This window comes from Perca flavescens, chromosome 18 (genome assembly GCF_004354835.1).
Source record: "Perca flavescens isolate YP-PL-M2 chromosome 18, PFLA_1.0, whole genome shotgun sequence".
Classification (NCBI taxonomy): domain Eukaryota; kingdom Metazoa; phylum Chordata; class Actinopteri; order Perciformes; family Percidae; genus Perca; species Perca flavescens.
Genome location: NC_041348.1, coordinates 11883715 through 11906894, shown reverse-complemented (window position 1 = coordinate 11906894; position 23180 = coordinate 11883715). Strand labels below are relative to the sequence as shown.

Below are 23180 nucleotides of genomic sequence, written 5' to 3'. Positions count from 1 at the left end.
TAGGGTTGAAAATGTGTGAACAAAGGTCAGTGTTTTCTGTAATTAGGCAACTTATACTTTTATTGATATCTTTCTTCAAATAAAGGAAAGAGTATGTTTAAAAGGTCTTTATGAGACTGGGAGGTTGTGTTTTGTTGGTCACCTCCTGAAAAACACATGTAGGCCTATTTAATAGATAAAACAAAATACATCCTTTACACACATAATATCACATTATTTAACTGTAGTAAATAACACCTTAGTGTTCTTGTGAAAAGAAAATAATAGGGTTGAAAATGTGTGAACAAAGGTCAGTGTTTTCTGTAATTAGGCAACTTATACTTTTATTGATATCTTTCTTCAAATAAAGGAAAGAGTATGTTTAAAAGGTCTTTATGAGACTGGGAGGTTGTGTTTTGTTGGTCACCTCCTGAAAAACACATGTAGGCCTATTTAATAGATAAAACAAAATACATCCTTTACACACATAATATCACATTATTTAACTGTAGTAAATAACACCTTAGTGTTCTTCCCTTTTCACAACTTTTTAGTGAACCATAGAGGAAGTGTGCTGTGTGATGCACGTCCTTGATAATATTCCTTGATTATCTATCTTGGATAACTGTCTAATTCCCATTAAATTCCTGTAACTCACGAGGTTTCATTCATTTAGCTGCATTCCCCTTCTTCTCCAACCCTTCCCCCATTTTACTGCCTGGCACTATTTGGAAGAGAAATGGACGACTTCCCCACCAAACGGCTCCCAGAGAGAGTGGGTGTGTTAGCTAGACATCTTGTTACACAATAACGACAGAGTAACAACAAGCGAGGCCAATGAGGATACATAAGATGAACACATCTAGCTGTATTATTTAATAAAACCTAGCTGAAACGGTTAGATCGGCTGTAAATCCCCCTCAAACACGGTAGCCATGTTCTACATCCGCAGCTACAAATACAGAGAAATAGAACAGGAATTGCGTTGTATTAATCCGCAAAAAAAACTTTTAACTTTTAATATAAAGGCCTGTAATTATTTAAACGTGATACATGTCATTTAGCTACGAAGCAACAGCCATTCTGCAGCAATGTGTCCTCTCCTACAGCAGGCTGCCATTTCTACCTCCCCCTCTACAGTGAAACAAACACACCACTTGTATTCTTCCGCAGAGGGCTTGCGCTTTTTCTTTTGAGGGGGAGGGGGTTTAAAACAAACATTTCTCCACGACTGACCAACCGCCACTAACATTTACTCCAAGGGGATAGTTAGCCCAAGAATAACTTGGCGGTTGTTTATTTGCTCGTGGAGGACGGCGTTTTGCGGGGTAAACCGTACATCGCGCACTAATTGTCGCTTCGCGGAGAAATACTCGACGCAGCCGGGACTTTATGTGAGCGGAGCTGAATGGAGGCAGCCTCTCTTCCTGGTGGATAAACAGTGACAGCTACAGGGCAGCCACCTAGACCCACCACACAGGCTGTGGCGCTGCCCTGGCAAACAACACCAAAATGGCTTCAGACAGTACACACATCGCGCAGTTGACTTCTGGTGAGTAAAGGAGATCGGAAAATATGTCATGGTTGTTTTAATATCCCCACAATTTCCTCGGTGCCCTCTTCTAACGCAGCTCCCGTCCTCTTCTCCCCCTCCAACCATACCAGAACTGTACTTCCTAATAGCCCGATTTCTAGAAGCTGGACCGTGTCAAAAAGCAGCCGAGGTTGGTGTTTTTGCATTTTAGGACAATTTATAATATGTCCGGAAATGTCATGGGGTGTAATTTTGTATTTTTATCCGATTTTCAGACCCTGATAAGGGAGGTGGAGGAGAAGGAGGTAAGCAGTCAGCAATACGAGAGATGCTTCTCTCTGCACTGTACTTAGTGATGTTGCCTTTTCTCTGATTTATCATTTGACTGTTTTAAAACATGACTTGATACATTTATAACCTGGGTGATCACAGTCCACACTATTTTTCCATCTCAGCTGCTACCCATAAGGCTGGACTGGACAGGGCAGGAACACCCCGGGACGTACGAAAATTTGGTAAGGGAGCTCTATAACTGAGGAAAAAGTTTTTAGAGAGCAAAATAAAAATTGAATTTCCCGCAATTTTTAAATCAGGTGGTAAAGAAAAAACTGTAAAGGACTTTGCAGGGCGAGCTGGCTGCAAGTTGGGGCCGTTCTGGGGCACCAAGGGGTCGGGTCCCAGCCTCCTGTGCACCGTAGTGTGCGAGTTTGGTGCCATGCATGTCCAAAAGGTTGTGATAGTTGTTGTAAAAATGTGTGTGAAATGTTGATACGTCATGAGTGTTGTGGTGTAGGAGCGCCAGGATCCGGAGGAGGGACTCCCTGCGCCACAAGCCAGAGAGAGATGGAGGCGCTCTTGTCCTGCAAGAACCTATCGTTTGTGTTGCATGGGTTGAAAACACACGGGGGGCAAGAGTTAGAAAACAAGAGTTTTTAAAGAGAATATAAACAGTATATTCAGTAAAGCTGGAGTTCCAGCGCTCGTTTGAGCGGAGGCTTTCTGTCCGGTTGTTGTGGAGTCGTTTTGGAGAGCAGTTTTTTTTCTTTTCTTTTTCGAGGATTGTGGTGCAAGCTCGGATGGAAGAGAAGAGATCAGTTTGTGTGAAGATGCGAGGTAACGTTGAGCCGATATCTTATAATCGCTCTATTAATTGACATGCTAATTGCCATGTAAACAAACAGGGCTCGTCTGAAAGCGCCGTTACGCATGGGGGCGTGGAGAGAATTAATCATCGCTTACATGTTTATTTCTTTGTCAGTCTGCCGAAAGTGTAAGCCCCACTTTTTTTTTTTTTTTTTTTTTTTTGCTATTTTATTTGATTCAAGTTTTATTTTAACATTGATACAAGAATAATGACCTATGGCCTATTTAAGCTGCCAATACCTACATTTTGTAGATTTGTCCTCTCTCTCTAACTCACACATTCAGACAGACGGACATCCGAGACGAGATCGCTTGAAGTGTAGATTCACCGGGATGCACATTTATACGTTTAAGAAATTATTGACAGTGTCTTTCCGCCTGCCTGCCCTTTTTTTTTTCTCTCTCTCTCTCTCTCTTCCTGCTTGGCTCGTTCGGCTCTCCGTCCCTCCTCCTTCCATTCCCTGCCGTTCAGCCTGCCTCCTGTCTATTGTGCATAATTTCCTCTGTTTAAAAAAATAAATAAATAAAAAATACTGCCGACGGTTTTTAATTATTAGACCAAATAGAAAGAAGGCTGCGTAGGGGCAGGGGCGCTGGATGACGGTTGGATATGTTTGTCGGGCGGTTGTAGGTTGACGTCTGGGCTGGCACAGAAGGGGGTTGGGCAGCAATGAGGAATCAACGCTGCCTCCAATGATATCGTAATCATTAACGGTATTAATTGTGGCTAATTAATTAAGGCGAATTCATTATATGCATCGTTATTTAAATGTCGCATATGAAACTGATCAGAAACACAATATACAAATATTGGACTCGAATGAAAACGGCAGCCTGTCATATTATAACCATTTTCACTACCGATTCATTCCTTTTCATTTAGACCTAATATGATGAGTGCATTTTAAACAATGGATGCGTTTTTCGGTTGCTAGAGCTGTACGTTAAAGATAATATTATCTTGAATCAGTGCTGTTTATTGATTTTTAGAGCAGTGTATTAAAATGGGATGATGTGATGATTGTACAGAAGGTAACTTGCAGTCCCCTGTGTACAGGGCCATGTGCTTTCAGACGGTGCTGTTGTGACTGGGGAAGTGTTATCCATTACCCTTAAGAAGCAAGTAAAATGGAGCAAATTGTTATTACACACCACTCCGTTGTGTGTGTGTGTGTGTGTGTTGGGTCTGCGTGTAGGCTACCTGAGAGGGGCTTGTGCGCTGATACGCGCTTAGAAACACTGATCACGTCTCTTAACTAGCAACGATGTTGAAAGCAATTAAGGGGTCATTAATTGTGTGTGTGTGTGTGTGTGTGTCACACAGATAGTAAGTGTTACTGTCAGTGCTCAGATATACGAATGGACTAAATGTGTGTGAGTGTAGTAATTGTTTAATTTCAGGCTTATTTGACCTCGTTCTGACATTTTTAATGAGATGTGTCTGAAACAAAGCTGATTACTGCATGTGTGATTTAGAATGAATACATTTAAAATAACCCTGCATCCTCCAGTCACTCAGGTGTGTGTGTGTGTGTGTGTGTGTGTGTGTGTGTGTGTGTGTGTGTGTGTGTGTGTGTGTGTGTGTGTGTGTGTGTGTGTGTGTGTGTGTGTTGTTTCCTCAGACATAGGGCCATGCCAGCGTGTGTGTGTCCATGTGTCAGTGGAATTAGAGAGATACACTGTGTTTATAATAGTGTGGCTTTCATCCAGCTTCATGCCTGTGTTGCATGCCACCCCCCCTTCTTCATTTTGTGATATAGATATTTAATAATCATCATTTTGTCAAAGTGCTTGTCATGTATTTGAAATGATGATATTTTTTGGGAGTTTTGGGAGCAAATGTCATTGAGTAAATCATTTGATTTATTTCGTCCTTATTAGCCGTACTCTGTTTATTTCCATGGAAAGCATTTGAGTTGGAACCCTCAGAGAATAGTAATTGAATGATTTTCTAAAAGGGCACCTTTACTTCACAAATTTTAGCAAACCAGCAGGCATTTAAGGGGAGTGACCTTGTTTTTCGCTTCTCCTTATTTTGCTGAAAATAAATTGTGTGTGCGCTTAAGAGTTTGAAACTAAATGGACTCAAGCCACAGAACGAACCTTTATGTCTAGAGGCCACAGTTGCTTGTAAATACATATTTATTCCCTTTTATATTTTCCAGCCAGTGTTTTTTTTATTTTTTTTATAGGCAAGGTTATTTAGCTTTATTGGTATAGCGCATTTCAGCAACTGGGCAATTTAAAGTGCTTTACGTAAAACATTAAAGAGCAGTTAAAAACAATTTTTAAAATACCAGAATAAAAGTTACAGCGCAGTATAGGAAATTAACAATTATTTAAAGAAAGGCAGCATCAAAAAGAAAGGTCTTCAGGCGTGATTTAAAAGAACTGAGAGTTGCGGTGGGCCTGCAGTTTTCTGGGAGCTTGTTCCAGATATGTGGAGCATAAAAACCGAACGCTGTTTAGTTCTGACTCTGGGGAAGGAAAGCTGACGTGTCCCAGACGACCTGAGAGGTCTGGGTGGGTCAGAGTGTAGCAGCAGATCAGAAATGTATTTTGGCCCTAAAACATTTAGTGATTCATAAACCACATAAAGTATTTTGAAATCAATTCTCTGAGGGACAGGAAGCCAGTGTAAAGACTTCAGAACTGGAGTGATGTGATGATGTGATATAATTCATATTGGAGGGAATCATCATTTTTTGTATCATTATTCTTATTTTCATTGAAAAATATAAAAATAATAATAATAATAAAAAAAATCATTATAGTGTGATTTTTGTGAGGATCTGTACAAAACAAAGATTGATTCTTTAGTCTGTAGGATACGATTTGTAGGCCGGGTCATTTCGGCAGCACCACAATACTTAATTCAGAATTTTAACAAGTATTTTGCCTTTAACTAATATTGCGCCCCTCTTGCGATTTGGATATTTCACCAGTCCATATAGCGATTTCGATAAAATTAAATATATAAATTATGCAGGCCTAGTTTGATGTCCATCAGCATTTGGCAACAAATTAACAAATTTTTTTCACTTTCCCTTTTTACCATACCACCCTGCTCCCCTCTGACTGGTGCTTTGTCATTTACCACTCTGGATACAAACTGAGCTTTGTGTGTGTTGTGTGTGTGTGTGTGTGTGTGTGTCTTTGTGTGTCTGTGTGTGTTCAGGTGAAGCTATACCGGCACATCAGTCCAGACCACCTGCTGCAGGTCTGCTCCAGAGTTTGTCCGCTGCTGGAGAGTGAGCTCCCTGCCAGCGTGCCTGGACTCAGCAGCCTGCTGGGGGCCGGCAGACAGAATCTTCTCCGCTCCAGCAAGAGTGAGTGGATACATAGTAGAGCTGGGCAATATATCAATATTATATCGATATCGTGATATGAGACTAGATATCGTCTTAGATTTTGGATATCGTAATATGACATTAGTGTTGTCTTTTCCTGGTTTTAAAGGCTGCATTACAGTAAAGTGATGTCCTTTTGTGAACTTACCAGAATGTTGTAACTGTTCTATTATTTGCCTTTACCCACTTTGTCATTATATCCACATTACTGATGGTTATTTATCTAAAATCTCATTGTGTGAATATTTCGTGAAAGCACCAATACTCAACACTACAATATTGTTGCGGTATCGATATTGAGGTATTTGGTCAAAAATATTGTGATATTTGATTTTCTCCATATCGCCCAGCCCTAAATACGTAGTACATGTGCACATGAGCTACTTTAAAGTACACACATGTAAACACACCCACTCAGGCTACTACATGTCTCTGTCCGTGCACACTGACAGACCTTGTGTACATAACATTATTTCTTGTGCTTATGCAAATGTCGGTGCATGCACATACAGAACAAGCTCACGTAAACAAATCATAATACAAACTGCATAATGTGCGTGCCTGTGTGTCTTTATGCATCTTTTCTTTTCCGCAGGCTGCAAGAATGTTGTGTGGAAGGGCTCAGCGCTGGCTGCGCTGCACTGTGGAAGACCACCGGAGCCGCCTATTATCTATGGGAGCCCGCCTAATATTGGTAAAGAAAACACTCGAATTTTGCAAAACAAAAGATTACATTCAACTATTTGTATCCTTTGGTGTCTTTGATATTCAATTTATGAGTCAGATCTTACATGTTATACTGTATCATTGCTTGCCAAGGTTTTTACTGCCTGTAGCATTTGACAGTGATTTTATTATTGATTTGCTTCGCAATCACAGTGTGTTTCTGCACAGGGTTATTCATCGTTGTGGCCCATATCTTTGAATTTTTTTGTTATTAAATGAGTGGGTTTTCATAGTTTGGATTTCTTTACGTATTACAATGTCTTCACCTGTGTCTATCTTTTCTCGCCATCCAGTCGAGACGAACTTCGGCCGTCGACTGAACGGCTCCTACCGTCTCCGGCAGCTGCTGCCCACGGCTGTGTACCTGCACATGAAGATGCACAAGAGGATCCTGGGACACCTGTCATCCGTGTACTGCGTCACCTTCGACAGGACGGGACGACGCATCTTCACGGTAACACCGCAGTCTTTGCGTGCGTGTGGTGTCATGGTGTGTGTTGTTTTGCTGCTTGCGATGCCTCTTTGTGTGTGTCTGTGTGTGTGAGTGTGTGTGTTATTGTTTAACTATATTCGTGGGGTCCAAAAACCGGGAATACAGTATACTTGTGAGGTCCGGACAGCTTTGTGGGGGACAAAATGCTGGACCCCACAACTTTAAAGGGCTGTTTGAGGGTTAAGACTTGGTTTTAGGATTAGGGTTAGAATTAGGTTATGGTTAGGATTAGGGTAAGGGTTAAGGTTAGGCATTTAGTTGTGATGGTTAAGGTTAGGGTGAGGGGCTAGGGAATGCATTATGTCAATGACGGGTCCCCACAAAGATAGTGCCACGCACTTGTGTGTGTGTATGTGTGTACTGGTGTCTAAGGAGCCCATTCAGAGTTGTGCGCTAGTGTTTTGTTTAGAGTCACCTCTTGTATGCTGTGTATGTGTTTGATTGTTACAAGCTGTCTTTTGCTTACCAAGGGTCCGTATTCCCCGTTGTACCAGTTCTGGTAGGAGGTAATTATTGTTTACCTTACTGTGGTGGGATGCTTTTACTGAATGACTCACAGCTTCAGCCAAATTCAGCCTGCAGGGGAGATTGTTTTAAAGAAAGTGAAACAAGGAATTCCCCCGGCCTCTTTAAAAGGAGGAAGTTGACCTTTGCTCTCTGGATGCCCCCTCGTATACATGTGCTGTCTTAGCTTCCTTTTGCCACGTGGAGGGGTTAGAGATACTGCGCGGGTAAATGACATGATGTTGGTTTAATGTTGCCGTCTTTCTGTTTGGATCCTTGAGTCAAACACTGGCTGCTGCTAAACACCATTTTCAGCTTTCACTTGTTAAATCTCTAAAAATGGCTGGCTGCTGAGTGGGAGGGAGTGATGGGGGGGAGGGGTGGGGGGGGTTAGATTGACTCCCTCTGTCTCTCTTTTGCTGTTATCTCTCTTTCCACCGTTTTTGCACTTGCTTGCTCTCTCTCTCTCTCTTTTTTCCTCTCCCCCGTCCCTCATCCTGCGCTGCCCCTCCTTTGTTCCTTTCGCTCCCTCCCTCTCTCCTCTCTCCTCCCCCCTCTTCTTGCCATGTCTCATCATAACTGGAGAAAATGTTTCCTCTGAGGCGCTGGCTAAGTGCCAGAATTAAAATTCGTTCTTGGTCTCCCTCACTTTCTCCTTCTCCCTTTTTTCCTCTCCACCCGTTTCTCTCTCTCTCTCTCTCTCTCTCTCTCTCTCTCTCTCTCTCTCTCTCTCTCTCTTGCTGTCTTCTTTCATCACAAGATCATTTTTATTTATATATTTTCTTATTTTTGGATGTCTTCAGTCTTTTTACTCCGACTTTGCTGCAGTGGAAGACAGATTGATTGATTATTTTTTTTTAGCCTATACACTCACTGTGATCATTTGTGATCGATGAGCAATTGCATGTACAGTAGGTTTAGTTAAACAATCGCGTGGCAAACAGCCACATTGATTTGTGTAATATAGCTTTAGAAATGGCTGCAAGCTCATTATCACAGCCGTTAGAAAGGACAAATTAGACTAGCTGGTTTGCATTGTGTTTGTCCCTGTGACGATCGCTAACATAACTTACATCTATAGCAACAAGGTAAGTTTGTGTCAAGTCTACGGCTTTTTCAAACACTGCACCGTTAAGGCCTGACTGTCATATCGACCGTTGTTCGCCCATTTTGCCACACCTGTAATTTGTCCTTGAGCTTTTTTTTATTTTTTAAATCACTCCAGTCAGACTGTTCTGCTGGTGATGGAGTGAGTGATTATGGGGTGGGGGGGTTCATCTCACATTTCCTCTAAAATCAATGCTGAAGCTGAAAGTGTGGCCTGTCTTATAAAATGCTCTGCAGATATATGAGGATGGATGTTTTGCCATGCTCTGTTACTAACTACATGGAATCACATCAGGCAGTCTGACATGCACACTTGATAATTAGGTTAGGAAAGTTGTCCAACCACGTTTATTTCTAACGTGCCATTTTTTACCCTCAACCCTCCTCATTTACTGATGTGGCTCGGTGTATTTCTGTCTTTTTCACAAATCACTATTTAAAAAGAAAAAGATTAGATCATGTCACACTGGGTTTCTGCATCTTGACACTGGTCACAAACTCTTTAACCCCTTACAAGATGGATCCCAGCCAGAAATTCTCCGGTCCCTGAAGTCCCTGTAGGCTGTTTCCATGTCTTGATTAAGGGTCTTGATCCAGACTAAAGGAGTGTAAGAAGCTGCCTCTAGGCTACCAAATGTCTTATAGGCTTGGCTTTATGGATTATGGATTATTTATTATTATAGCCTTTTTGAAGCATTGTTGTTCCTTTTTTTTTTAGCTTGCAATACGTTGACTTCATTTAATAAATATTCTACTCTGAGGGCCTTCTTCTTAGTAGCTTACTCCATCTTCTTTGGTTCCATTCTACTTACTGCTAGCACTCACAGAGCAGCCCCGTCTATATCACACATCTCATGGTGCTTGTGCTCAAAGGCACGTCAAATGACATTCAGTACACTTACCTGCTCACTGTTAACTAGGGGTGCACGATTCAGAAAATGTCATGATTCGATTCCGATTTTTAGGCTCACGATTCGATTCAATATGGTCAATTGGTCTCTACCAACTCCTTAGGGAAATATCTGGCCCTTTAGCAGCTAAATGCTCCACTATGTTCACCAGCTAATCCCTAACTAACTGTGCCTGTCTGCTGTAGTTTGATATTACTTTATATGTCTTCATACAAAAATGAAAACTTTTGCAACTAAAAACTGCAAAAGTGCCGAGCTTTGGCCGGCTTTCAAATACATTTAATTAAAGTATAAAACTGTTAACTAAAAAGAGCTTTTACAATTAGCTTTTAAGTGCTGTACTCAGATCAAAAAAAAAATACTGCTACATGTGGTTTAAGGAGCACTTCAGCTACCAGGTCAACTGTTGAAATGTGAACTTGATTTGAACTTCCTAAAATTAGGCCCTTTCTTTTAAGAACTGTGGCAACTACAGGCCATTCAACAGAACTTTTGTGATGTGTCAGAATCACAAAATGGATACACATTTAGGTGTGTGTGTGTGTGTGTGTGTGTGTGTGTGTGTGTGTGTGTGTGTGTGTGTGTGTGTGTGTGTATGACCAGTTCATAGTCCACCACTGGCTGGAATCTGTACTTTCTTTTGCAGAAACAGTAGCTGGTCTACATGTTTTGTGTTTTGTGAGTGAGCATGCTCCGCTGTGCAGTTGCGATGTGTCCGGAAGTTGAGAACACTCTCTTTGACGCAACGGTGGGAGTTTAGAGCATTGAAAGAGAGTACGTTGGTTGACTGGCACGGTACTTTAGGTTGTTGTTTGTCTACGTCTTTTTTTTTTTTTTTGATTATTTTTGGGGCTTTTCCCTTTTATTTAGAACGTGGATAGACATGAAAGGGGGAGAGAGATTGGGGATGACACACAGCAAAGTGCAGCAGGTCAGATTCGAAACCCTGCCGCTGCAGGACTCAGCCAACATAGGGCGAACGCTCTTACTGGGTGAGCTAGAGGTTGCCCCCCGTCCATGTCTTTAATGGGTGATGCCGTACCAGTTCTCAAGTTTGTGGTGTTTTCCAAAATACTTCACTTTCGCTTTACAAAGCCTGCATATGGCATGATTCCTATCAAGTTCCGTCTTCCCCTCAAAGGTTTGAAAGCCAAAATGTGTCCAAACTCTCGCCTTCAATGAGGATGGAGCAGGTTGAATCATTCTTACGGTGATGTTTGCCCATAGACAGTAAAATAAATGGACCAACAGATCCCGTTGCTCTGGACAGAGACCAGTGAAGGATATTAGAAGCACTTTTCCAGTGAGCGCTGAGCGTTGCTGCGCAGCTGCAAACTGAGCTTGACGACGTAGATGTGACGTGAGCAACCTGTCTGAAAGTTGTAAGTCTTCTGGTAGCTGTGCCGAGAGAAATCTCAATCATTCCCAATCTTACAGAGACGGAGAGCGTAGGTATATGTAAGGAGATTACATAGGCACAGGCTAATTATTGCTAACTAAAATGCTAGTTAACATTAGTAATTAAACTAAACAGCTAATGTAAGTCAAAACTGCCTGCAAGCTTCTCCTGTACTATACGGTAATTCCTCTACTATGCGACAGTAAGTCGCGTGCTTATGACACAATCGTTATCCTATTTTTACAAAAACGTCTGCTACGGAGCTATAACGTGAGGCACAAGGTAATGAAGCCTTTTATACATTGTTGTGTTTCTTTAGAAATAAACAATGGACAAATGGAGTCTTTAAACGCTTCAGATGTAAAGTTATTCACTGTTAAAGTGACGTCAAAATGAATGGCAGTCAATGGGATGCTAACGGCAGGTGATGGCTTGTTAGCATCAAAATGGCGCCATAGGAGCTACGCACTGTGGAGGCTGGCTTACCCCCTTGGGTTTGCCATTGTTTGCCAACTACTTCCGCTGCATATCATGCACTCGTTTTTTTTTTTTCGAGCTGGAAAAACCAAACTCTGGTCAGGCCAATCACATTGTGTATAGAGTCGGTGGGCGGGTCTTATGGCTGCTGCTGCTGCTGGGAACAGCGGTCTTGTGGAAGACTTGGAGTTAAGCTTTTCTTTGAGGAAAGAACAAAGAACGTAACAGAAATCATTCTTAAAAAAGGAACAGGAGTTTTGCCGATCGGATACAGCAAAAGTTTATTCTATCAACTAGCTTTGCTACCTTCTTTGTTGCTCTGCCTGGTTGTATCCTATTGCGTGCAGAGGGAATTTGAAAGACAACCGTTTATCCCGCCCCTCAGATTGAGCCCTGTCAATGGGGAGTTCCCAGACCCAACATCTTGATGTGGGTCTGGCTTGTCAGGCTATCAAAACGGGGGAAAAAAATATGAATTGATTTTTGGAATTCTATGAATTGATTTTGAATTGGTAGAGCTTGAATCTCAAATTCAAATTCAAATCGATTTTTTTTGCACACCCCTACTGTTAACCCATCATTGTGAATACCCAGATGCAAGGTAGCGTTTACATGGTGGCAGGAACCTGATTTCCTCAATAACCCACATATCAATCAGGAGAGTGAACAATCAAATCTATTCAAGCGTATGATGAAACAAATTTTTCGTCTTTGGCAGTTAGACCCCATCGTGATGTGGTATATGTAGTGATGATGCCGGGATTATTTTGGGATATTTCCCCCTGGGTTCTAGACACTTAGTGGTGGTAGTGAAGAGAGTTGTTGAAGACTAGGGCTAAGATGAGATAAGATAAGATAAGATAGACTTTAGTAATGTCACACTGGGGAAATTCCTCTGCTACAGCAGCTCAAAAGAAAAAAAAATCACACACATCAGAATAACACAAACACACATTAAATAGACGTAGGAGAAAAAAATATACAGAAAATATTATAAGAAATAGAAAAAATAGAATTAGTTATAATAATAATAATCGTAATAATACAAACATATTTACACTATAAGCACCCTTATACAAACGTATAAGTATATATACACAGATGTACAGATGAGTAAGGTGCGGATGAATAGAAAGTACATATTGCACAGTTTGAGGTGACACAGAGTAATAAATAAATAAATATGCATAGTGCAGAATAGTGTCCAGCGATGGCTCACATTGCAGGAACAGCTAGCAGTGCTACATTATAATGTTACATTAAAGAGTCTGACTGCTGCTGGGTATCAGCTGTTGATTTGGCAATGCTTACTCTTACTTACTTCCTCTAGATACTTTAAACTTCAGATAGCCCAAGATTATCTTGTAAAGGTGTTGATAGCTGCAGTGATTACATAATGTCCTTACTGGTAATACAAATTAGACAGTTTGTGCAGATGACTAAACATGTGCCTTGAAATGTTCGTTGTCACTGCAGATTAATCACCTCTATTTTCTGCATCTCAAGAACCTCATTCCTTCCTCATTTTGTGTTCCAAGTCTGTCAGTCTGCTGACAATTTGAAGGGCGCAGTGTGCCCAGATATATTTGAAAAGTCTTTTTGATCTTGACATGTTGATTTTGTCTTACTAGAAGTGATGCAGAGGCAGACAGGCCACTTCTCAAAACTGTATAAAATACAAGTCTTCACTCACGTCCTCTTTCTTTTCCAGGGCTCAGACGACTGCCTTGTGAAGATCTGGGGAACAGATGACGGCCGTCTGCTGGCGACGCTGCGCGGCCACGCCGCTGAGATTTCCGACATGGCCGTCAGCTACGAGAACACCATGATCGCTGCTGGGTCCTGTGACAAGACTATCAGGGTGTGGTGCTTACAGACCTGCGCCCCTCTGGCCGTCCTGGAGGGACACGCTGCCTCTATCACCTCACTGCAGGTACCAGGACGCTCAGGCTGCGTGCTTTTGTGTGTATGTTTTGGTTTGGTTTGCCCAAAAAGAGGATTTGAAAGCCACTATATAATAATATCTAAAATTCTTGCCACCATGCTATCTGTCTGTCTGTCAGTCTGTAACAGTACATTGTAGAAACTTCCTCCAAACTGGACAGTTAAAGCAACTCTAAAGTTGCAGCCTAGCTGATGTTTTTATTGGCATTCTGCAATAGGTTTCACATGTTAAGTAGATGAGGTCAAGAAGAAACCTCTATCATATGGGCAAAAGATGGCATGACTGGCTCATATCCAATATGTAATAAAAGCCAGTATTGGAACTTTGCACAATGTTGCCAGTTGTTACAGGATAGGGCAGGCATTATTCTATGTTTTTCTTATTGTGTTGGTTTGCACGCTCTCTACACTTGCTGTGGCATTCAGCTTCAAGATGTTTGTTCCTACTGAAGACATGAATCTAAATATATATATATATATATATATATATATATATATATATATATATATATATAAGCTTAAGTTTTATTCTAAAAAATATAAGCTATTTACTAAATTTCCATCTGGGCATTGCAGTTTTTAGCAAACATTACTCAAACAAGAGTAAAGTGCATTTGTTGGGGCTGATTTCAGCCATAAATTAATACACGCTAGTAAGTATTTATGGCAGTAGGTAGGGGTGAAGTGGGATTCACTCAAAATAAACGACTGTACCCATGCTCATTGTAACAAAGGAACATGAGGAATAAGCTAAATTAGGTTTTGGCCACACAGGCAATACTTCTTGGTAGGATCAGTTCCTTTTGTTTTTGGTCCTTTCATGGGATTTCTCGACAATAAGAAGAATTCAGAACGTTGCCGGCATTTTCCTGTAAAGGTTCAGGATTTATGTTATCTGTTAAATCTTTGATCCTACACAGTTGGTTTTAGGCTGGTATGCTAATCTCTCACATCTCCCTACACTGTTGCTGCATGCTTTTTTAGCTTATGTGGGTTAATTGTCCTTTCTTTTTTGCAGTAGTGTTAGCAACGGCTTTTGATTGCCCATTATACTCAGCTGCAAGCTGTAATTTTTTTGTTTTTGTTTTTTTGTGCAGTTTTCTCCTTTCTGTTGTGGCTCAAAGCGCTACCTGTCATCCACCGGAGCTGATGGCACCATCTGCTTCTGGCAGTGGGATGCACGCACGCTCAAGTTTGGGTGAGAAACACAAACGCAGCACACACAGTACGCACAGTCTCATCTGCACAAGTTCCGTTCACACCTTCTGCCTCCAACATTTTTGAGCATTTTGCTAAAAGGCCATTATTTCATATTTGTGTTTGTTTGTCACATTGTGAAAACAAATAGTTTACTGTGTTTTTATTGTGCTGTGTGTGTGTTATCTTGATGTTCTTGAATGGTCTTGCCTCATGCAGAACATTCTCTAAGACTGTATGGATCCAAACTACACAAGGATTTAGGACGATTTGTCACTTTTTTTATGGCTACTGTCATTTTCAGTTTTTATTTTCTTCAGTGCTTTATCAATTGAATTTCACTGTACTGAATATGCATTTAAAAAATAGTTATGTACAAGTAATACAACACACAAAGGAAGCCAAAATCACATGCCCACCTATAAAACCTGTTCTTTTAAAAATATACATACAAACATACAAATGTCTGTGTGTGTGTGTGTATGTGTGTGTGTGTGTGTGTGTCCAGTCAAAGACCCAGTAAATTCACGGAGCGTTCCAGACCTGGCGTCCAGATGATCTGCTCCTCCTTCAGCGCAGGTGATCACCGCTCGCTTTTGATTTTCACGCATGCTTCGAGACCACCGGGGTGGAAACGGCAGCACAGTTAAAAAAAAATTAAAATAAGGAACAAAATGTGCCCAATTACTATCAGATTAACTGAAGAGCTAGCACAGCAGACAGCCACCCTTTAAGTGGGCCTGCTGGTATTTACTAAATGTGGGATAAGTGTGCATCACACTTGTTGAGAGCATGTTTCTGTTTTTAGAATAAATTAACCTTGAATATTTTATAAACAACTTTAAAGTTTATTTTGCACAAAGTTTGCATTCACAAATACAAGACACATCTTTGCGTTTTACCACAGGTTGATTCTTGAAGTGTATATTAAGTTTAATTATTTATGTTGATAAAGTGTGTGTGTGTGTGTGTGTGTGTGTGTGTGTGTGTGTGTGTGTGTGTGTGTGTGTGTGTGTGTGTGTGTCCAGGTGGTATGTTCCTGGCCACAGGAAGCACGGATCACATCATCAGGGTGTACTACTTTGGGTCAGGCCAACCTGAGAAGATCTCAGAACTTGAGTCCCATACAGTGAGTCATCAACATAGTCCTTTTTAAAAAGAACTCCCTTTATGTCACAGTAAGATGCTAAACATTGTGTATTATTTTGACGTATTAATCAACAAGTTTAAGTGGAAACAATATTTTGACCAAAAATGTTTCCACTCATGGTCCACTTACTTGATTTCCTCCCCAAACGCTTTCAGCTGCATCTCATGGACTTCCTCAGCAGAGTTTGCTCAGTTGTCTTGGAGATTGTTGGCGTTGTCATGGAGAGATTGGTCATTATTCTTCATGACAACTGAGCAAACTCCCATCAACTGAGGAAGAGGGTGAGACCTTGAGTTAAGATTTTTTTTTGGTGAAAAACATGATTCATTGGTACTACACAATAAAATTGCCATTATTAGAAAGTCTAGTAGAGAGAAAACTTGTTGCACATTGCGTCGTTTTGATTTTACTCCTGTATTTTTCTCACCTAGGACAAAGTCGACAGCATCCAGTTCTCACATTGCAGTGACAGGTAGGTTTGCACAGTTGGTTGGCGTGTGTGTGTGTGTGTGTGTGTGTGTGTGTGTGTGTGTGTGTTTGTGTGTGTGAGAGACTGTGTGAGCTACATAATAGGTGTAGTTAATATTTTGCATGTGCACTGCTGTTTGTTTGTATGGGACCTCCGGGTGTTGTCTTGTGAGTTGATGGTGTCAGCAGAAACACCCCTTTACTTCCTATCTGATACGCTCTAATACATATACGCACACACACACACACACACACACACACACACACACACACACTTGCACATATCATGCACTCTGAGTGTTAAATTGCATTGTGTCTATGTGGAGTTAGCAGAAAAACAAGCTCAGCTGTAATTCCCTTGGGTTGCTGTAATCTCTGCAGTGAAGGAGGTAGACTGTCTATGCAAAAAAAGAGGGGTGGAGGAGATGGAGAAGGAGGCGGAGGGGGGGGGGGGGGAGTGCATACAATTAGTGTATCCTGATGTGCAAAGATGAAAGTGTTCGTTGTATTGCAGAAAGCTGAATTAGAAGCAAGTGTTATGTTTATTTAGCTGCTGCATGAATCCATGTTCACAAATATGTGTGTGTTGTGTGTGTGTGTGTTGTGTGTGTGTGTGTGTGTGTGTGTGTGTGCAGGTTTGTAAGCGGCAGCAGGGATGGTACAGCCCGAATCTGGCAGCTGCAGCCTCAGGGCTGGAGGAGCATTCTGCTGGACATGCAGACCAAATTACCCGGGTATGTGTGTGTGTATAGCTGTCAAAGTCTGGCTTTTCCACCAGCGCTGCTGTGCTGAGAGCTCAGAGCTCAGAGCCGTGAATTGGGATGCTCTTGGGGTTTATGATGTCAGTCTAAATTTAACAAAAAAAAAAAAAAAAAAATCAATCAATGTTGTATATTAAAGTCACAGACCTATTGTGAGTGAATAACCCCAGTGGAAGCTTGGCGCATTTCCCAAGTACAAACATTTAAATCACGAATAGTTAATATGACTCTATGTCCTTTGTACCAGCAGCAAAATACTGCAATCATTTGCATTCATTTATTTAGAGTCCCTAATCTACAGCACATAAATAATCAAGTTAAAGAAATGAAACAACACTGTCACACCTGTGGCATAAAGTGTGACCCAGTGATTGATTACCCGACTGCTCCCAGACAGAATATAGATTCACAGCAGGCAACAGTGAATACATGGAGATGACACTGACAGGCTATTTAAGTCGTTATTGCCTGAATGAACACAGGCAAAACCGCAAGAAGAATAAATACAGATTTTAAGATAACCTGGTTATTTAAATAAATATGTAATTGTTTGTAATAATGTCACTGAGGCTTACATATTATAATAAAAAGTGAAAACACACAGAGAAAGAGTCCAGGGTTCCCACGCATCCTTAAAAAGTCTTGAATTAGATTATGAGAATTTAAGGTCATAAAATAGCTTAAAATCTTACTTTTAATGATGGTTGGTCTTGGGTTTTGAGATGATGCCTAGTTGCTTGAGAAATATATCCCTACAGGATTTGACTTATTTAAATATGTTTTGGTCTTTGTAGGGCTGCTCGATTATGGAAAAAAATATGATCACGATTATTTCAGTCAATACTGAAATCACGATAATTTAACACGATTACTCGTTGACTTCTGGAAAGATGTTGTAATTATTGAACTTAAACAGTGGAAAAAGTTAAATAAATCAACAGTGAAAAAAAACCCACATACAACTGTGAAATTTGCCTCAATACTTGTCCTATTTAAACTTCATTTTTTCATTCAGGAAACAAGAGAAAATAAGAGTTTACTTGCAAAACGTAATGAGCTAAATAATAGTTTTTCTCGATTATTCTGTTTTTGTGATCATTGGGAGCCGAAATCATAATCACGATTAAATTTCGATTAATCGCACAGTCTTTGGTCGCGACTGAGTCCAGCGCTTTCTTTTTCTCATAATGCTTTCCTGTTCTCACAGAGGTGACAGGATTAAAGAAGTACACAGAAACCGTTGAGATGATGCTAAGCTTAAGTCAGTTGGCCACGGGGTTGCAGAGAAGACACAACACCCTCTAGTATTTCTGATTCCAGAACCTGGATATTTATGCTTCCAGTGGGGGAGCTGCAACAGCCAGTATGCAACATAAAGGAGAGGAGTGGACTTTTAATTTGGTGACCGCTTGGCTGGAGTTTACAGATTTAGTGGACTGTTAAAGGTCCCATGACATGGTGCTCTTTGGATGCTTTTATATAGACCTTAGTGGTCCCCTAATACTGTATCTGAAGTCTCTTTCCCAAAATTCAGCCTTGGTGTAGAATTACAGCCACTATAGCCAGTCCCACAATGAGCTTTCCTTAGTATGTGCCATTTCTGTGTCTGTAGCTATTGAGGAGGAGAGAGGGGGGGCAAGGTGGAGGGTGGGGGTGTGGCCTTGACCAACTGCCACTTTGCTCGTTTGAAAGCCATGATGTCTCTCTCCCATGGGTGGGCCAAATTCTCTGGGTGGGCAAAGCAGAGAAAGGGGAGGTAATCTTCCAGATCGAACCATCTGAGCTTTCATTTTCTCAAAGGCAGAGCAGGATACCCAGGGCTCGGTTCACACCTATCGCAATTTCTAGCCACTGGGGGACCATAGGCAGGCTGGGGGAACGCATATTAATGTTAAAAAAACTCATAAAGTGAAATTGTAATGCCATGGGACCTTTTTAAAGTGGATGAACGGTCGATATACTGTAACATGTATGTGTCTTAATGTGGAAAACTAAAGGTGCTCTAAGCGACGTTGGGTAACGGCACTTCTTGTTGACGTTCGAAGTATTTTCAAACAAAATGAGGCTAGCTCGCCCCTCCCTCCTCCTCATCCCGTCCCCTCTCCCTCCCTTCCGTGCTTCTGCCCACTAACCCCCCACCCCCCACCCACAAATCCGTCTTGTCGGTTATTGGCTTGAACGCTTGAACTCTGTTTGTTATGTTTCGTGGTGCAGGGTCAGTGTAACGCTTATCAGTTCAATTTTCTAAGCACAAACGGACATTTGGAAAAACAGAAAAATGGGTTCAAATATCCAATTTCTTTTATTTTTTTCCACCATGACAAATTAAAAAAATTGGATCTTTAACCTTTTTTATTTATTTATTTTTTTTTTATTCAGAGGATCAGAAATTTTGAAAATTACAAAATTGCGTCTGGGCAATTTTTTAATTTGTCAAGGTGGAAAAAAATTGGCTATTGGAACCCATTTTTCTGTTTTTCCAAATGTTCATTTGTGCTTAGAAAATTGAACTGATAAGCATTACGCTGACCGTGCAGGTTGGCCAGTTTGTTTTTTTGTTGCCATTTGTGGAGCCTGGGGCTGTCTACAGAGACTGTGTTTTTTTACAGTGTGTTCAGGGGACAGGCAGCTCGCGGATAGTGAGGAGATGTTTGCTGTATGTGACAAAAAAATGTTGTAGCCTAAAAAAGGCGTGACATTGCTTAGAGTACCTTTTAACTATATCCTATTCTGTGAGTGCGAGAATGACCAGAGCAAACTTCTTGTTTTAAAAAAGTTTTAAATTAACAATTCCAAGCAAATTGTAGTTCAAATGGTAAATTAAAATGTCTTTCCTTAAAGGTTTATCTACTGTAAAGCGTAACAGTGGGACACAGTTCATTTCATTTGCCATTTATTTGACTATTTGATACACACTAGATTTGACATATGATTGTGAAAATTTCATTTGTGCCTTATGTCATGCATGTATAGCACATCTGACAATAAAGCTGACTTGACTTGACTTGTTATATGGAGATACAAAAAAATATCCCTGTGGAATATTCTCAAGTTGATTTCAAACATTTCAACGCTGAGATTTGTTTTGCTATGGAAAGAGTATTACATTTTCTCCGTCGAGGACTTTTAAGCTCAGTGGTGTTTTAAGCCCCCACCGTCGACTTGAAGGCAGCGCTGCGACCGTCGACTTGAAGGCAGCTAACCATAACCGACCCTAACCCTTGCCTAACCCTAGTGCCTTCCATGCAGCCCTGCCTGGTAGACAACGTTGGGGGATCAAAACCCCAAACACCCACTTTTAAATGTCAAGCATTGAATTTGATTTCAAAATGTGCGCAGCAACCCTGGAATGGACTTTTTTCTTTACAGTACAACAAGACTGATCCATGTAACTGTCTTTGGTAAGGCCTGTGTTCCTACACTAAATACATGGACATGAAGTCTGAGCAGGGAATTGCACAAGAAAGTGTTGAAACGTTTCGGCTGTAATGTTTTTCACAGTTTACATGATGTAAACCCAGTAACAGCAGATGGGAATAATTATCTCACACAGTAAAGAGATAAGGTCTAGCTATCAGAGTGGCAAGCTTCTCATTAATGGTCTACCAATAGGATGAGTTGTTCAATGTTTTTATGACACTTTAACCATTTTACAGTATGTTTTATTTGCTCTTTTATGTAGTTTTTGTTTCTATCTTACATCACGCTGAACTTTATTGGCCCAAACATGACGTCAGTGTACCAACATCTTCCCTTCAGGAAGTACAACCCTCCTCCGCTGGAAGACAAGGTGACCAAACTGAAGGTTACCATGGTAGCATGGGATCGCCATGACAGCACAGTGATCACAGCAGCCAACAATCTGACGCTGAAGGTGTGGAACTCCACCACCGGCAACCTCGTCCATGTCCTGATGGTATGTAGTGATGAAACCCATTCACGTGCAAACACAGTGCTCGCAAACACAGATGTATAAACAGTTATCTCTTCACTTTTCCTTACTTTGTGACACATCACCTGATCTCATCCTGAACATTTCACAACTGCATTTTTGAAGCAATATTACCAAATTGGTGCATGGTAATGCAATTGTTAGCAGGGGCTGTCAGAATCTCTCCCTGGTGATGCATTTAAGACGTGGGGCATTTGATATTTGTCTAAAAAGCAACGCGTTCAAACCTGGATGAAAAACAAAAAGTAAATGTAGAAAAAGATAATATGTTTTTGATTGTGTCCTGCATGTGAGTTTGTGTTTGGTAGCTGATATACCCTTAAACACGCTCACAGAAAGAGTAACGCATACAAAAGCTGTTATCTCATATGAACTCTAGACAATGTCAAGCCAATCAGGTGTAGACGTTGTCCAAAGTTGCCCTTTCACACATTGTATCACACAACAGGAGGTTGCCTGTTCTCATCTTCTGGGAATACTCTGGTTTAGGCAAAGTTTGTTTTCATCTGGTTTCACGCGAGCCTGGTTGAAACGTCATCAACACGCCCACTCGCTCGCTGTGAATTCTCCAGACAATGACCCGCTCTATTCACACAGGAGCTTAGTCGGAAATGACATGGTCTTTGTACTAGAGAGCTGGCAAGGTAAAGTCCGTTTCTAAGTCCGGTCCAACTGATTGGGACAATTGAGTTCTCACATACTGCTCTACTACCAGGTAAAGTCTACTGTAGATATATTCAGGGTTGCAGTGCATGTGTGAAAGGGCCTAAAATGTTAAGAGTAGGGGTGTGCAAAAAAATGTATTCACATTCGTATCGCGATTAAAGCTCTACCGATTCGAAATCGATTCATAAAATTCCAAAAATGGATTCTTATTTTATTTTTATTTTTTAGATTGTATGTCTACAGCAATCACATGGGAAAAGCAACTACATTTACGTACTGTGAATCTTTTTTTTTTCTTTTTTTTTGAAGATTCTGTTTTTGGGCATTTTCAGCCTTTATTTGGATAGGACAGCTGAAGAAATGAAAGGGGGGAGAGAGAGAGAGAGAGAGGAGGAATGACATGCAGCAAAGGGCCACAGGTCGGAGTTGAACCCGGGCCCGCTGGGTCGAGGAGTAAACCTCTATATATGGCCGCCCGCTGTACCAACTGAGCTATCCGGGCGCCTGTGAATTGTTTTTTTTTAATCGAGAATCTATTTTTTTGAATTGAGAATTGTTTTTGAATCGAATCTTGAGCCTAAAAATCAAATCGCGACATTTTCTGAATTTTGCACCCCTAGTTAAGAGACTAAAACATGCAAAACCACGAGGTTAGATCTTTAAGAAACAAACACTGGTGGCTTTTTTTCATTTCTTGGAGTGTCTAATCTAGATGATTATGTTGTTTTAATGACAGGGTCATGAGGATGAGGTGTTTGTGCTGGAGCCACATCCCTTTGATCCGAGAATCCTTTTCTCAGCGGGGCATGATGGGAATTGCATTGTGTGGGACCTGGCCAGAGGAGTCAAGATACGCTCCTATTTCAACATGGTGAGACTCATCCTGTGCCTCTCTGTCTCTTTGTCTCATTGTCCTCTCACTCAATGTCATCTCTTTGGCTGTATTCACACCGATGCTGAAAGTCACCAGACCTTTACACTTGGCACAGATGTAATGTACATTTAGCAATTTTTTATTTTTTTTTATTTGCTACTTTCCTACGACACATTCTTTCCCTCGCCTTTCTCAAATGGCGCTTACCCACTGCTAGTAGCAGCTAGGGCTGGTCCGAATACCATTTTTTGAGCTTCGAAGCTTCGGTAGTAATGAGCATCGAATATTCAAAGCTCCGGAGAGAGGGGGCTGAACATATTATTATCTCTAATAAAGGCAGGAATCTCTATGTGTCTGCCTGTTTGTTTGCATTTTGATTATTTTTCACAAGGGAGTGCAGTGTCGTATTTGGTGCAATATAGATAGACAGGCCAGACGCGTTCAGAATTAATAAACTTTTAACCTCTCAAGGATCACCGTCCCGTCAACGGACACTTTGTGACTGGGGCGTCGCTGTAACCTCGATAAAACTTCCACTCATAAGC

The 23180-nt window shown here is 41.1% G+C and overlaps 1 protein-coding gene across 3 annotated transcripts in view; it reads left to right on the top strand.

Annotated features, from left to right (window-relative positions):
* Nucleotides 1–1210: 1210 nt before the first annotated feature.
* Nucleotides 1211–23180, top strand: part of phip (PHIP subunit of CUL4-Ring ligase complex) — a 52466-nt gene continuing 30496 nt past the window's right edge. For all 3 annotated transcript variants that reach the window (XM_028605266.1, XM_028605267.1, XM_028605265.1), the window contains exons 1-15: nucleotides 1211–1531; nucleotides 1645–1703; nucleotides 1789–1818; nucleotides 1969–2028; nucleotides 5835–5985; nucleotides 6602–6700; nucleotides 7026–7186; nucleotides 13335–13556; nucleotides 14665–14765; nucleotides 15273–15343; nucleotides 15793–15893; nucleotides 16346–16386; nucleotides 17018–17116; nucleotides 20903–21059; nucleotides 22498–22632. In XM_028605266.1, the coding sequence (XP_028461067.1) occupies nucleotides 1492–1531; nucleotides 1645–1703; nucleotides 1789–1818; nucleotides 1969–2028; nucleotides 5835–5985; nucleotides 6602–6700; nucleotides 7026–7186; nucleotides 13335–13556; nucleotides 14665–14765; nucleotides 15273–15343; nucleotides 15793–15893; nucleotides 16346–16386; nucleotides 17018–17116; nucleotides 20903–21059; nucleotides 22498–22632 (1527 nt within the window). In that variant the 5' untranslated portion in view covers nucleotides 1211–1491. The remainder of the gene's footprint in view (nucleotides 1532–1644; nucleotides 1704–1788; nucleotides 1819–1968; nucleotides 2029–5834; nucleotides 5986–6601; nucleotides 6701–7025; nucleotides 7187–13334; nucleotides 13557–14664; nucleotides 14766–15272; nucleotides 15344–15792; nucleotides 15894–16345; nucleotides 16387–17017; nucleotides 17117–20902; nucleotides 21060–22497; nucleotides 22633–23180) is intronic.